The sequence below is a fragment of the Schizosaccharomyces pombe genome (genome assembly GCF_000002945.2).
Source record: "Schizosaccharomyces pombe strain 972h- genome assembly, chromosome: I".
NCBI classification, from domain to species: domain Eukaryota; kingdom Fungi; phylum Ascomycota; class Schizosaccharomycetes; order Schizosaccharomycetales; family Schizosaccharomycetaceae; genus Schizosaccharomyces; species Schizosaccharomyces pombe.
The window spans coordinates 906,403-919,781 of NC_003424.3; the positions used below are offsets into that span (position 1 = coordinate 906,403).

The 13,379-nt window shown below is 37.1% G+C and overlaps 6 protein-coding genes, 9 long non-coding RNA genes and 1 other non-coding gene across 16 annotated transcripts; 5 read left to right on the forward strand and 11 right to left on the reverse strand.

Annotated features, from left to right (window-relative positions):
- Positions 1-175: 175 nt before the first annotated feature.
- On the reverse strand, positions 176-418 carry SPOM_SPNCRNA.2398. The gene has a single exon (NR_191766.1). It is a non-coding gene; the product is annotated as a non-coding RNA (long non-coding RNA).
- On the forward strand, positions 395-2,397 carry mcb1 (mini-chromosome maintenance complex-binding protein mcb1). Its single transcript, NM_001018518.3, has 2 exons — positions 395-643; positions 688-2,397. The coding sequence occupies exons 1-2, from the start codon at positions 482-484 to the stop codon at positions 2,029-2,031; spliced, it is 1,506 nt and encodes a 501-aa protein (NP_593122.1). The 5' UTR covers positions 395-481; the 3' UTR covers positions 2,032-2,397.
- SPOM_SPNCRNA.695 lies at positions 461-2,169 on the reverse strand. The gene has a single exon (NR_151063.1). It is a non-coding gene; the product is annotated as a non-coding RNA (long non-coding RNA).
- Positions 2,294-5,452, forward strand: pli1 (SUMO E3 ligase Pli1). The gene is made up of 2 exons (NM_001018519.3): positions 2,294-2,469; positions 2,522-5,452. Exons 1-2 carry the CDS (start codon positions 2,437-2,439, stop codon positions 4,670-4,672), a joined length of 2,184 nt encoding a protein of 727 aa, NP_593123.1. The 5' UTR covers positions 2,294-2,436; the 3' UTR covers positions 4,673-5,452.
- On the reverse strand, positions 2,774-3,064 carry SPOM_SPNCRNA.2399. The gene has a single exon (NR_191767.1). It is a non-coding gene; the product is annotated as a non-coding RNA (long non-coding RNA).
- On the reverse strand, positions 4,825-5,288 carry rpl44 (ribosomal L28e protein family domain-containing protein). The gene has a single exon (NM_001018520.3). The coding sequence runs from the start codon at positions 5,274-5,276 to the stop codon at positions 4,872-4,874; it is 405 nt and encodes a 134-aa protein (NP_593124.1). The 5' UTR covers positions 5,277-5,288; the 3' UTR covers positions 4,825-4,871.
- Positions 5,453-5,827: 375 nt separating the features above from the next.
- Positions 5,828-5,994, reverse strand: SPOM_SPRRNA.12. Its single transcript, NR_151402.1, has one exon. It is a non-coding gene; the product is annotated as a 5S ribosomal RNA (ribosomal RNA).
- Positions 5,995-6,409: 415 nt separating this feature from the next.
- On the reverse strand, positions 6,410-6,615 carry SPOM_SPNCRNA.2400. Its single transcript, NR_191768.1, has one exon. It is a non-coding gene; the product is annotated as a non-coding RNA (long non-coding RNA).
- Positions 6,616-7,254: 639 nt separating this feature from the next.
- On the forward strand, positions 7,255-7,629 carry SPOM_SPAC1687.07 (uncharacterized protein; the record flags this gene model as incomplete). Its single annotated transcript, NM_001018521.1, has 1 exon — positions 7,255-7,629. One exon carries the CDS (start codon positions 7,255-7,257, stop codon positions 7,627-7,629), a length of 375 nt encoding a protein of 124 aa, NP_593125.1.
- SPOM_SPNCRNA.2401 lies at positions 7,259-7,716 on the reverse strand. The gene has a single exon (NR_191769.1). It is a non-coding gene; the product is annotated as a non-coding RNA (long non-coding RNA).
- Positions 7,717-7,904: 188 nt separating this feature from the next.
- Positions 7,905-8,619, reverse strand: SPOM_SPNCRNA.2402. The gene has a single exon (NR_191770.1). It is a non-coding gene; the product is annotated as a non-coding RNA (long non-coding RNA).
- On the forward strand, positions 7,926-8,216 carry SPOM_SPAC1687.08 (uncharacterized protein; the record flags this gene model as incomplete). Its single annotated transcript, NM_001018522.1, has 1 exon — positions 7,926-8,216. One exon carries the CDS (start codon positions 7,926-7,928, stop codon positions 8,214-8,216), a length of 291 nt encoding a protein of 96 aa, NP_593126.1.
- Positions 8,560-13,373, forward strand: irs4 (ENTH/VHS domain protein). Its single transcript, NM_001018523.3, has one exon. It carries the CDS (start codon positions 8,690-8,692, stop codon positions 12,827-12,829), a length of 4,140 nt encoding a protein of 1,379 aa, NP_593127.1. The 5' UTR covers positions 8,560-8,689; the 3' UTR covers positions 12,830-13,373.
- On the reverse strand, positions 8,778-9,365 carry SPOM_SPNCRNA.2403. The gene has a single exon (NR_191771.1). It is a non-coding gene; the product is annotated as a non-coding RNA (long non-coding RNA).
- Positions 10,020-10,633, reverse strand: SPOM_SPNCRNA.2404. Its single transcript, NR_191772.1, has one exon. It is a non-coding gene; the product is annotated as a non-coding RNA (long non-coding RNA).
- Positions 11,252-12,590, reverse strand: SPOM_SPNCRNA.2405. The gene has a single exon (NR_191773.1). It is a non-coding gene; the product is annotated as a non-coding RNA (long non-coding RNA).
- Positions 13,374-13,379: the final 6 nt, after the last annotated feature.

Sequence of the window (13,379 nt, forward strand, 5' to 3'; positions counted from 1 at the left end):
TAGTAAATTTGTTGAGTATTTTAACCACTGCATGGTAGTCACTTCACCCATCGCGAATAGAAAAGAGCATTAATATGTAAATCTGAAAATTTTTTTTATTCTTAAATGCACTATCAAAGCTAGCTTTAAAATATATGTTTGTACAATCGACACAAATGATGAAAACAAGCACATCAATATATTTATATTATTACAAAAACGATCAATAATCTGTAAAATTCTAATATTTTTCTCTTTTAAGAGTAGTAATAAGCAATAGATAACTCTTTAAATTCACGCCTTCTGTTTCTTAATAAATTAAGCTTCTTATTAAGCGAATTTATACAGCAATTAGTACATCGTTAGGTATATGCAACGCCATAGAAAAGGGTACTTAAAGTCAATCCGCTCACGTGAAATGAACATTGCACATTGCAATATCAACATCTTTTATCATTACTGGTTTCAATAGGTTTAAAGGATAAAATTATATATTTATAATATGGTAATTGCTTTATCTGATTCTTTTATCGAAAATCCAAGATCGTTTCTTCAAAGATTTCAGGATGCATTGTTTGCAGGATCTAAGCCCGATTTACAAGGCACTTTAGGCATCGATGAAGAAGTTTCTAATATTTTCGCTACAGAGGAAAGAATAAGAAAGGTTTGTTAAGTGGTTTTTTCTCTTATTTGACACTGAATATTTAGATTCCAAACTATCTTGACTGCAAATGGTCTGAGTTAAAGACTGGTCAACTACTTCGTCTTCAAGGTATGGTGCAAGACACCAATTTTGGGCATGAATTTTTTGCTGGAGCTGTAGAGGTAAATGAAAACATTTGGAGAGGCTGTAGATACATACTTGATTTCAGCGAAGATGAAATGCATTTAGATGAATCTAAAATTGTCCTAGATGAAAGATATTCACTGTTTCTGACAAATGTTCCTGGAGAAAGAACTCTTCCTGTTATAGAAGCTTTGGGAAACTGGGGAAGCGAGAGTCTGAAAGAACGGTCATTGAAGTACTCAAACCGCTTACAAGCAAGTAATGATACCGGCGTTTGTGTTAAATGCTATGGCGGAATGGAAACTAAAGTTCAAGTTTGTCAAGCAATCGATGTTATTGGAATTTATGAAGAACCAAGTGAATACTCGGATGGTTTACCCATTTTACACATGTTATGTTTTAAGGATTATACGCAATCAGCTACTCAAGCCCCTTCTCCTCAGCAAGCTGAGATCATTCGACCAAAAATATTAAAATATTTTGAAAAAGTCCTTGGTGAAAATATAGCTGCGGAAAGTCTTATGCTTGCTCTTCTTTCCAACGTTGTTCATAAAACCACTGGTTTGGTTATAGGTGGTTTTACTTTAAATTTAACAAATTGCACCTCTGAATTAGTGTCCCAGTTAGTTTCTGTGTTACGGCCTTTGATAAAAAGAATGGTGATTCAAAAAGTTAATGTCGCCGAGCTTAACAGGAAGCCGCTTTATCCCTTGAGTGATGGAGAGACATTAGATACTAGCCATTTGCAAGTGGCTCCTGGCACCCTTATAGTTCTTGATGAAACTGAACTATCGAGTGGAACCTTAAACGATGTCGGATGCCGTAACGTTCAGTTTTTGTCTTCCCTAATATCTCAACAGGATTTAACATTTTTTTATCCTTTCAGTTCTTTTACCGTTCACAGTAATGTTCGAATAATTATATTAAGCCATGGAAGATCTATTTTGCCAGCTGATGTCGGTTGTAGATGTAGAGGCGATTCTCCGGACACTATTGAATTTCCAACTGATTCGGATGAGCTGCAAGAGTTTTGTAATTTTTTTCACATGTGGAACATGCGTGCTAATATTCCCGAAAACATGCTGGATTATATTCAATCTACATATGTGAGCTCCCGTCAATATAATAAAGAAATCAATGAAAAAACACTTTCATTACAGATCAATTGCTCTCGTCTCTACGCGAAGAGTTTCGGTCGTCAACTGGTTTCAAGAATTGATTTTGAGGCTGCCCGTAGTCTAATCAATCATTGGACTGTCAACTGATTGATCGCATATTTTCTTATAATCAACATCATTTAACCAATGTTAGAAATTACTTTTCATGTCTTTTTGGAATTTCCAAGTTAATTTCCTCATTCATTCGATCAAATTCATCAAAAGTTCATTTATATTGTTATTTAATTATTACTACAAGTAAAGCTCACTTGCCCGTTTTTTTTTTGTTTTCTTACATTATCACATACCGCACTGCCATATACTTCCTTATCTTCAAATATTAAATTCAAGTTTTGCCAACCAGGCGTTTGCAGAGATTCAAGGAATAAATATAATTCATTGTATTTTTAGCTAAAATTTGATTTCTTTGTCTTTCAAATACCTATACGGAAGCAGTCATTGCATATAACATATGTGTAAATCGACGGTTTAGGCAAGCAGTCTAAAAACTCAATGAACCAGGCGAACTTTTTACAGGAGCTTCCAGTAAGCCCAATAATAAGATATTTACAAGTTAACTAACAAAATGAATGTTTAGAATGTACTAAAGCGACTGGAAACTGGTCTTATTATACCTCAACTGAAAGATATACTTCGTGTTTTTGGACTTCGTCTTTCAGGAACAAAAGCTGAGCTCATTACCAGAATTAAACAACTAATAGAGAGGATAGCTATAGAAAACAACACAACCTCTTGGGAAGCATTGAAAAAGGCAATCGATGGCGATGTTACAAGTGCCGTATGTATCTTAAAGTACAACACATATCAGATATATAGTGCTGCTGCTCCAATTGCTCCACCTAGTTCAGCTTCTGGAAATAGATCATACAGCCGTCCTTTCGCCCCAGTTGTTCATTCGCGAATACGATTTCGAAAAAGTCCCTTTTATGACATTTTGGAACAATTCAATGCACCTTTCGTTGTACCTGCTTGTGTCGGCACTCGTAATACTATCTCCTTCTCTTTTCATGTAACTCCCCCTGCTCTATCAAAATTACTTAATGATCCTAAACAATATCGTGTTTATCTTTTTTCTACGCCCTCAGAAACCATAGGCTTCGGTAATTGCTTAATGGAGTTTCCAACTCCTCAAATGGAGTTGCGTATAAATAATCAAGTTGCTCATGCTAATTATCGAAGGCTGAAGGGGAAACCTGGGACAACAAATCCGGCTGACATAACCGATTTAGTCTCCAAGTACGCCGGTCCTCCTGGTAATAACGTTGTCATTTACTATATGAATTCTACAAAAAGCTATTCTGTTGTGGTTTGCTTTGTTAAAGTGTATACAATTGAAAACCTTGTGGATCAAATAAAGAGCAGAAAAGCTGAGTCAAAAGAAAAAATTATTGAGCGTATAAAAAATGACAATCAGGATGCCGATATTATCGCTACATCAACTGATATATCTTTAAAGTGCCCCTTGTCTTTTTCTCGAATATCACTACCAGTGCGATCTGTATTTTGTAAGCATATCCAATGCTTTGATGCTTCTGCTTTTCTAGAAATGAATAAACAGACACCTTCTTGGATGTGTCCAGTATGCGCTTCCCATATCCAGTTTTCCGACCTTATAATTGATGGTTTTATGCAACATATTTTAGAAAGTACTCCAAGCAATTCAGAAACTATTACTGTTGATCCCGAAGGAAACTGGAAACTAAATACGTTTGATGAACCCGTCGAAAGCTCGGAAGATGAATTTGTACCAAAAGAAAAGGTAATCGAATTGAGCGATGGGGAAGGTATCTCTACGATGGCTAACAAGTCCAATGATCAACCTACGAGGAGGGCATCTACTCATAATTCTGGTCCACCTGCAAAGAGGAAACGTGAGTCACTTGTAATTGATTTAACAATATCTGATGATGATGAAAATGTGGCAACATCCACGACGGAATCGCCATCTAATGCTACAAAGGAGAACTCTTTGAGTCGAAATGTACAGTCACCTAACATCGACACTGCCATATCGAACAGGTCAACAAACGTCAGACATGGTCACCCGGGGTTCAAAGACTACACGGTTGAAAACTCCCCAGCATCAAGAGAGCGTTCTACAAGTGAAAGCGCTCAATCCTCTGTCCATATGGGATATGCTGGCGAAGGCGGACTGTTATCCGGTGCTTTAAGGGCCCCTTCTCAACAAAATAATAACAATTCGAATACACAGCACTCAATAAACTTACATACAATAGTGCCGTCTCCTTATGAACCACCCTTATCCGTTACTCCTTCAACGGCAATTACTAATCTCTCCATACCAGAAAGTAACAGGACTAATTCATCTGCCAGTTCTAAAAGCTTCACCATGAATGATTTAATTCTTCCACCGTTGCACTTGAAAAATACAACTCAAACTAATAACGCACATGAGGATGCCCAGTCGTCCAATCTCTCTCAAAACCATAGTCTGTTTTATGAAAGAATACCCCAACGACCCTCTTATAGAATTGAAAAGCAAAATAAGGGTATATATGAAGATGAGAATGAACAAAGTATTTCTGCGATGCCCATACCTCGAGCACATCCTCAACTGCCAAAGAATTTGTTGTCGCAGACGGCTGGACCGCTGTGGGATGAACAACAAGATGCTCAAGTAGACTGGAATTCTGAGTTACAGTCAAATAACTCCTATCATAATTCCGGATTTGAAGGAACGGGAAACACTTTTCAGAGTATAGATTAATAACTGTGAATAACGTTATGCTAATTACCATTATATTATTAGTTTAAATTAAATCTCAACTTTTTTATTTACAATACAGTCTCAAAAAACAAAGCCAACATCTACAAGCTATCGTATACAATCAAGCCTATTATCAATCATGGAAGCATAATAGAGATTTGTTTATAGTCCTTTAAAGATTTTATTTAAAACCATCAGTCTAAGCAACAGTCTTCTTGGGGCGTTGAGAAGAAAGAATAGCGGAGGCACGGGCAACGGAAACCTTGACAAGATCATCACGATAGCCAGTTCTGCCGATACGACCAGCAATGCTCTTATAGGTCTTACGAGAAGAAGCGTTGGCAATGACATCCTTGCGGAAAAGCTTGGCAGGCTTTTGAGCATTCTTGGGATTGGTCTTGGTAATTAAAACAACACCACGGGGGCTGTTAGCTTGGACACCAACGGCTTTGTCATTGCAGAGACCAGAGAAGCGTTGAGCGTTCTTGCCAGAAACGTTAACGGGCTCACGGTTGAATTGAATGCCACCGAATTCGGGACGCTTAACAAGAAAGCGGTTGTTGTCACGGATAACTTGCCAGATGAGATCGTTGCTAACAGACATGGTGAAAGTGCTGGACAAATTCACATGCCAAAGTTTGGAAAGTACTTGCATGTGACTGCCTTTTTTGTAAAGGTCAAAATATTTTGTATTTCCCAAATATCGAGATAAATTGAAGTACGTTAAATGTTTAGATTGAATTTCTCGTTTTAAGTAAATGATAATGTTTGAACAGCCCAGTTTTCATTTGTATTTAGATCATTCAGTTGCTTTTAGACTTGCTTCCAATGAAAGCTTCACAATGAATACCGTGTAAGTTGCCTGATCATATAAAGCTGATTACCAATTTGAGTAAGTATTTAAGCTTGCGATATTTTTGTTGGTGTAATTATCCTTAGCAATGGTACTCTTGTTTTTATAAAGGAGTATATGTTGCTTATGTTATGGCTTAACAGACGTTTCTGAAAACTTAACACAAATTATTGATATCAAAGTTGCATACCAAGCATTCAAACAATCTCATAAATTGAAAATGAAGTAAATTTATTATTTCTTTCCGGACTTTAACAGTGGAATGTTTAAAGAATTAATAATTAAAGATCTACAAAAATAATAACCTACAGCACCCCGGATTCCCATGTTGTCTCCAACCATAGTACTAACGAGGCCCTCAGACGCTTAACTGCAGTGATCGAACGGGAACTGGTGTTTTCGCCTAGGTATGGCCGTAGATATTCGTTCTAAGAATTTAATTAATTTAATGTGTAAACAGTTGTCCGAACGGTAGCAAACTTAGCGGAATCATGTTATGGTAAACTAAATTCCGTTACAACTTTCCTTTTTTTTAGAATTTTATAAATACACAAGAAGAATACACTAACTAATTATTTAAAGAGCACAAGTTGTTTATCTGATTTTTTTGGCAGAGTAGATTTTTTTTGAAGTAAAAGTTTAGGGTTTATGAGAAATGCGACAACAAATACTCACTCAAAACAACTTACTTAAAATGGTGTATATTTAAAGTTGATATAAGGATTTTATCCTTTGAAGAAATGTTAAAGCCATTCCGTCTTGAATGATGATTAACTGCTGTAAAAAAGATAGAAAAACCATTGCTTACTTGTAGATGAACTTGTTAATTTGTGATACTAGAATGATATTATTCAAGAAATATTACTACTATCACTTACAGATTGTCTCTGGCGAGCATAGAATGTTTACAGGAAAGCATATGAGGGGATATTCTTAACTCTAACACCGCATATGTGCATTGACGGCGTGGTATGTTATATCAAATATACTTTTTTTGCTTTATACTGTCTATGAATTAAAAAGGAAAGTGGATTTATCGAATCATCAGGCAAATTCGTGTTTCGCGAGTTTTTACATATCAAGAAATTTACGTTACTTATAATTGATGGTTAGTTAATCGTTTATTGCTTCATTAATTTACATCTGCTTCGTATCTTGAATGGAATGTTCTTGCTATGTTAACCATCTCGGATCGAGCAATTTAATTACTGTATATACGAAATTACAATTATTAAGTTAGAAATCATTTAAATAACTGAGAAGTATTGACTTTGTGTCTTTGCTGCGCACTGAATAAAGTGATTTGGTAAGCCTCACTTACTGACCTATCTCATCATCTACCTACCTAAAGAATCTTCATAATTAGCACAACTAGTCGTTCAATTGGTTTTCAATCTCTTTAATTTCATTATATTTTGCAAAATCAAGTACTTGCGTAATCGTTTATGGTCAGTATTTGATTTTGAGCGCATACCCCTAGCCTTAAGTTTTTTTTTTTGTTTTACTACTTGTGGTCATTAACCCGACGAAACTCTGCATGTTGTTTTAACCATACAATAATTTCCTTTTTTACTATCATATCAAATTCGCTATTATCAAGAAAATCCATATTAACGAGTCAGGTCGACTTGAAATTAGACTGTTTGGACTTCTCCTTCTAAACGGAATACGTTAACATTATTATTTTCAAGTGTTTTACTTATCTAAATATTTGTCTTTATAGCCGAATATGGCAAGTTTTCATATAATCGTTTCTTATGTCACTGTTGTTTTGGCTATAATTATCGCCATTACATTTGCTGCTAGAAGATTTTGGATATCTCGCTATCGAAGTATCAGATATTCACCTGTTGAAAATTCTTTTGAAGCAGATTTCAACAATGGGCTTAACTCCAGTTCATTTGATATCGCCCAAAATATTCTAGCTCAGGACACTCGGGCCGGCCTGGACGAAGCCGCTACTTCACAAATTCGTGGATTGATGAAACAGCTTCAGTGCTCATTTGATCAGGCAAGACTCATCTATATCCGTAAAGTCATGAGTGACAACAACGTTGACTCTACCGGCATGCCACTTGACAATAAAGCTGTTACAAAACTTTAAATGTCATTAAGCAACAACTGAAATCAGAAAATTACGCAAAGTCCTAAAAAATCTTAGTTAGTGTCTCCGAAAATATCTCAAAATCTTCATCGGCGGCCGGAATTTATTTTTTATTTATTTTTCCAGAATGGTATGTTAACTCATGGATACGAAAACATGTGGATACCGATTTATTTCGTTAGTTATGGAAACGAAATATAACATTGTCATAAGCTTTCTCAAACTTTTTACGATTCATGGACTTCCAAATCTTCAATTACTGCTAACGCTATCAATAATTCTTAAGAATTAATGAAATGTTTATCTTCAATGTTCTGACGATCCGCTGTACTTTCCATGTTCTATTTGCTATATGTTACTTTTGTGATCATTTGCTGCAATATATCAGCAATTCTCGAGATAGTAAGGCTGGTCTAAAAATTTTTTTAGTATTCGAACTAGCTGTTACTATTTTCAATACGGTAATGCTTCAATTAGCTAACCGTGTAAAAAACGGGCTCACCCTTGCAATATTGATTGTCTCTGTTGTAATGTTTGTGTATCATCAACAGCTAATAGTTAATTGCAAAAAGATGCTAGCCTTATAATTATTTGCTTTTCAAATTCCTTGAAGAGTAAAATTTTGAAGAAATATTTTGTTTTATCATGTTTGATAATGATCAAAGTGAAATTTCGTTTATTGTTTAGTTTATTATTGATACTTTAAGAGTCAGTAAGCTTATTAAAAGAGAGGTAACATTGTTTTTGAAACTGCGTAAGCAATATACGGGGCAGCAAGGAAGAGTGACAAAACTGGTGAAAAGTTTTAAGGTAATTGTTTAGCGCAGTACTCAGAGTCATTTAGCAATGCGTCATCTGGTATGTAACCCGCAAGGAAAAATCACATGTATGCTACTTCCATCAGTGCAGTCGTTTTGTAACCTTCTTTCTACAATTCATAACACACAACCTCTTTCTTTTTTTTGAACAATCTGTGAGGGTCTTATCGATTTAGACAGCATTTCGCCTCCTTCATTCATTATTTATTATATTCCCTGATGTAGAACAAGAAGGCCTTGCGATGGACGCGATTCATCCCGTATCTTTACGAAATAGTAAAAGACATCCATTACTGCATTCTGAAAGAAACCTCAGCCGCCGTGCAGTTTCTCCAAGCATAAGCAGATCATTTTTTCAGCATTCTAATGGATCCTTTCCCCTATTTCAGAACCACAGAAAGAGCTTACCTTCCGCTATATATAAATCCGTAGATCCATATGTTGATGCCAACCCACTAGATCCCTTAGCTGCTGCCAAAGCGAGTTTTGCGGATTTTCCTGAACAAGATGATTCTCAAAGTTCCACTAGTCCTTTATCCTCGAAGTATCACACCAAAAAGAATAAGCAAATTTTTGTCGAGGATTCAAGAAGAGGCGGGGCGGCTTCGAACGCGGCTGCCATTGCGGCTAAAAAGAGTGGTTATTATGAACGTACATCAACTAGAAAACGGTCGTTGACCGTTCCAACACCTCGTACATCTTTTCCGCATCATCCTCGAAGTCGACGATTTTCATTAAAGAATGCCGCAATTGCCACTTCTTACCACAAATTCAAACCTCTTTCATCCAATTCACTTTCTTCTTCCGGTATGCATTTTTCCGCTAGTAAACAGGCCTTCAACTCTCCTTTACTACAGACTTTCAGTCCTTCCCCTTCTGTATCTCCATTTTCGAATCCAGCCGTAGAGAAATTGAAAACCAGTGCGAGCAAGCAAGCGGCTGAAGCACAATCTTTAAGAGAGTTTGATTTTTTCACTCCTACTCCTGAACCCTCAGATAAGAATTTGGAAAAGCTGAAAAATGGTGCCAGTAAACAAGCTAGCGAATCCCAATCTCTCAAAAACATGGAATCACTTTCATTAGCAAGATCTTCACCAATCCTTACTTCAGAAAAGTTAAAAAATGGAGCTAGTAAGCAGGCTATTGAATCTCCACCTTTCAGAGCTTCGGAACCACTACCTTCATCAAATATTATACCGAATCCTGCTATGGAAAGGTTAAAAAATGGAGCTAGCAAACTAGCTATTGAGTCCCAACCATTTAAATCAGCGGAACCGTTATCTTCAGCAATTCCACTTCCCAATCCTATGTCCGAAAAGATGAGAAATGGCGCCAGCAAACAGGCTATTATGGCCCAAAGCTCAAAAATCAATCCCTTACCGCCACTAACAGCTTCAATTTCAGACCCGTCTTTTGAGAAATTAAAGAACACTGCTAGTAAACAGGCCATTGAATCTCAATCTCTAATGAATAGTGGCCCTGAACTTTTAGAGCCGTCGATTTCAGACCCAATGTTAGAGAAAATGAAGACTGATGCTGGTAAACAGACTGTTGAATCTCTGTCGTTGAAGAGTTCTGACGCTACAATTCCAAAACCATCAGTATCAGATCTTGGGGTAGAAAAACTTAAAAATGATGCTAGTAAATGTGCTGTCGAGTCTCAGTCCTTAATGATTAATGATCCCTCTGTTTCTTCAACCTCATTTTATAACCCAAATATGGAAAAACTGAAAAACGGTGCCATCAAGCAAGCTATTGAGCACCAAGCTTTAAATGCTGCCATTTTGAATAAGACACAATTACCTTATTTTCATCAATCATCTTCCGAACTACCAATATCTGCTAGCAAACGGGCTGCATTGTCTCAACAAACAGAGTCGGCCTCAAAGTCATCTAGTAATATCTCTGAAATGTGTGATTCACATCCTCCTTCTAACTTTTCAATCTCTGCTAGCCAGCAAGCTAGCAAGGACCGTTTTTCGGAGGCTACTTCTTCTATCGATTTGGATCTGAGTCCTGGTAGAAGTCTCTCTTTGGCTTCTAGTAAGCTTTCTGTGAAAGAAGCTGGTGCTCGCGTTTATAATAGAAGCGTTGCTACTCCAGTAATGACGCCGTCCAACCCATTCGAAATTTCCAAATCAGCAAGTCAGTTAGCGAGTATAGCTCAAGTACCTGTTTCCGAACCCGCAAAGACTTCAGAAGTGAACCTTAAAAAAAGCCTTTCCTTAGCTTCTAGTAAACTTTCTTTTCAGGAAGCTGGTACCTCCCTTAAAGAGAAGACTGCAAATGTTCAACATTCCCCGGAAGTTTTGAATGACCGCTCTTTGGCGTCACTTTCTGCTAGTCGGCATGCTGATGCCATATCTTCGAAAAGCAAACAACATACTGAAATCGCGCAGCCAGCATTTAATACGACTGGAACTGTGCTAATGAAGACAAAATCAAACCTTTCAGATTCTGCGTTAAGCACACCACAACATTCTGATTCGGTGCTTTTCGATATTACTTCTAAGGCTGCAAGGCTCGCTTCTACTTGTGCTAAGACAGATCTACACAGGAAACCAAGGAGAAAACATAAATCATTTACCCTTGAGAATTATTTTGGGCATAATGCTGAAGACGAAAGCCCTCAATCTGACGAGGTTGAAAGTCAAACGCCCCCTTCAGGATATTCTGAAAACGATATCGGCGGAACGGACATATACCCTTTTGCTTTACAAGGAGCTGCTTTGGCTGCCGCGAAAGACTTTTCAAGACGTGAAGCCTCCTTAAGTGATAGCCAATCCGCTGCTTCTATGGATATGTTGCCTATGAAGAAGAAATTGTCCCATTCATCTGCATCTTCTACCCGTTCTATTAAATCGTTATTAACTAATGCTAACCAAAAGCATATTCATTCCTCTATAAATGAAACTGATGATATTCCTACAATGGCCGCTCATATTGTTGCAACTGGTCAGAAAAATAAAGAAAAAGCACCTTCTTTTTCTAATGATCAGGCCCTTGATCACTTGCTTGGGTCTGCTCATAAACGAATTCCTTCTAATAAAACGGAATGGTCGTCGTCATCATTGCACATTCCTTCGCATAATTCTTTTTCTGACATCCATCATAGGAAAATAGCTGCTCATGCTGCAGCCATTACGGCTGCTTCCGAAAAACTTACACCCTCCATAGAAGAAACGTCGTATTCTTCGTCCAAGGCCCATGATGCGTCTTTGAGTGCTGCCACTCTAGTTGCAAATAAGGATAAACTCATTCACGCACCTACCCCTCAAGTCCTGGCTCCTGTGCTGCCAAAAGTTTCACTTCCTCATCGTCATTCAGTTTCACTTGGTCAAATTCGAGGAGAATCTGAAGTTGAAGGAGATGTTTTTTATGATGCTCCTTCAGATAAAGAAGACCTTGGATCTTCAAACGCTCCTTTAGATGTACCACATGGTGCTAATCGTAGCAGCATGGATGAAGTTAACGGTTCAAAATACGATTACAGTGATGGAATACTTGATGGCTCAGGTCAGTATACTGATAGTGATATGTCCGATGACGAGAACTCTCTCAAAGATTCGCAAAGTTCGGTTTTAAGCTTTTCAGCTGTTCCCACAAAAGTATTGAAATTTAAGTTGCGTGATGTATTGGGTTCTGAGTATTCTCCATCTCCACAACTGCTTGCCTCTTCAAGTGATGTTTCAGGCTCATCGTCAGCAGTACGCGCAGCTATGAAAGCAGACAAAATCTTTCCAGCTGTTCATGAAAACCCACCTCCTTTAAAAACGAAGCAATCAATTGCCAAACCTTCACCTCATACATTGCGAGTTCCTCAGAAAAAGCATAAACATTTTTACCATCGTGATGACGGAAAATACAAGAGTGGAACCAATTTGCGTAAATCCGAAACTGTTGATCTCCCGCAGTTCTTTATTGATGAAAATCGTAGAAAGCTCTATGAAGGGTTGTGGGCTGCTAATAAAGGTTATTTACTGAGCAAATCAGAATATTCCAAACCGAATGATTTGATTTGCAATATTGTTGTCCGCGAACTCTGGTCTCGTAGTGGTGCTCCAACGAGTGTTTTAGCCAAAATTTACGATCTCGTTGATAGACATCACACAGGTGTCTTGGGGCGTGATGAATTTATTGTCGGTATGTTTCTGATCGATCAATATTTGAAAGGCCGCAAGTTACCGTTGAAGGTACCAGACTCTGTATGGCTAAGCAGCAAGCGTATGGGGGATATGCTTTGGCGATTAGAAAAACTGCAGAAAAAGACAGATAATAAAAAACCTTTCTTCAAAAAAAAGAAGAAAAAGAGAAAACATTTGAAAAAGTTTTTCGACTTTAATACAACAGCAAAGGTGAACGAGGGCGCGATGACTGACTAGAGAAATCAACATCGGGTCCTCTTTTTTTTAACGGGAAATATCTTTAAGCTTATCAACATTTATTAAAAAATGGCATTTCGGTATTACTTCATTAAGGTCTTTTCATTTGAAACACTCCGTTGTGAACCTGTTTTCGTAAAGCTTTCGCTATTTTTGCGAACCACGTTTTCAATCAGTTGTTAGTTTGCTTTTGTTAATCGTTAATGATAGTACTTTCTGATCTATTTAAGCTGTCGATTGTTTTACTCAATTTGCAGATATTTCACAACCGAAGCGACCTTTTTAAGCGAAAAGAAGGACTTTATTTTTACATCATAACTTTTCATTTTGCAAAACTTTTATTATTCATTTTTACATTTTTTTATGCATTACCCTTTTTATTACTTGATTAATTACTGAAGCATAGGTTAGATTTACGCTTAACGAATTCCTTGGATACCATTTGCTTGTTTGTTATAAAATTTTTCAAGTATTATTTATATCCTTTAATTAGCATTTTTTAACTATAATAAGCCAACACAAAGGTTTAGCAATTAAAACTAGCCAAAAT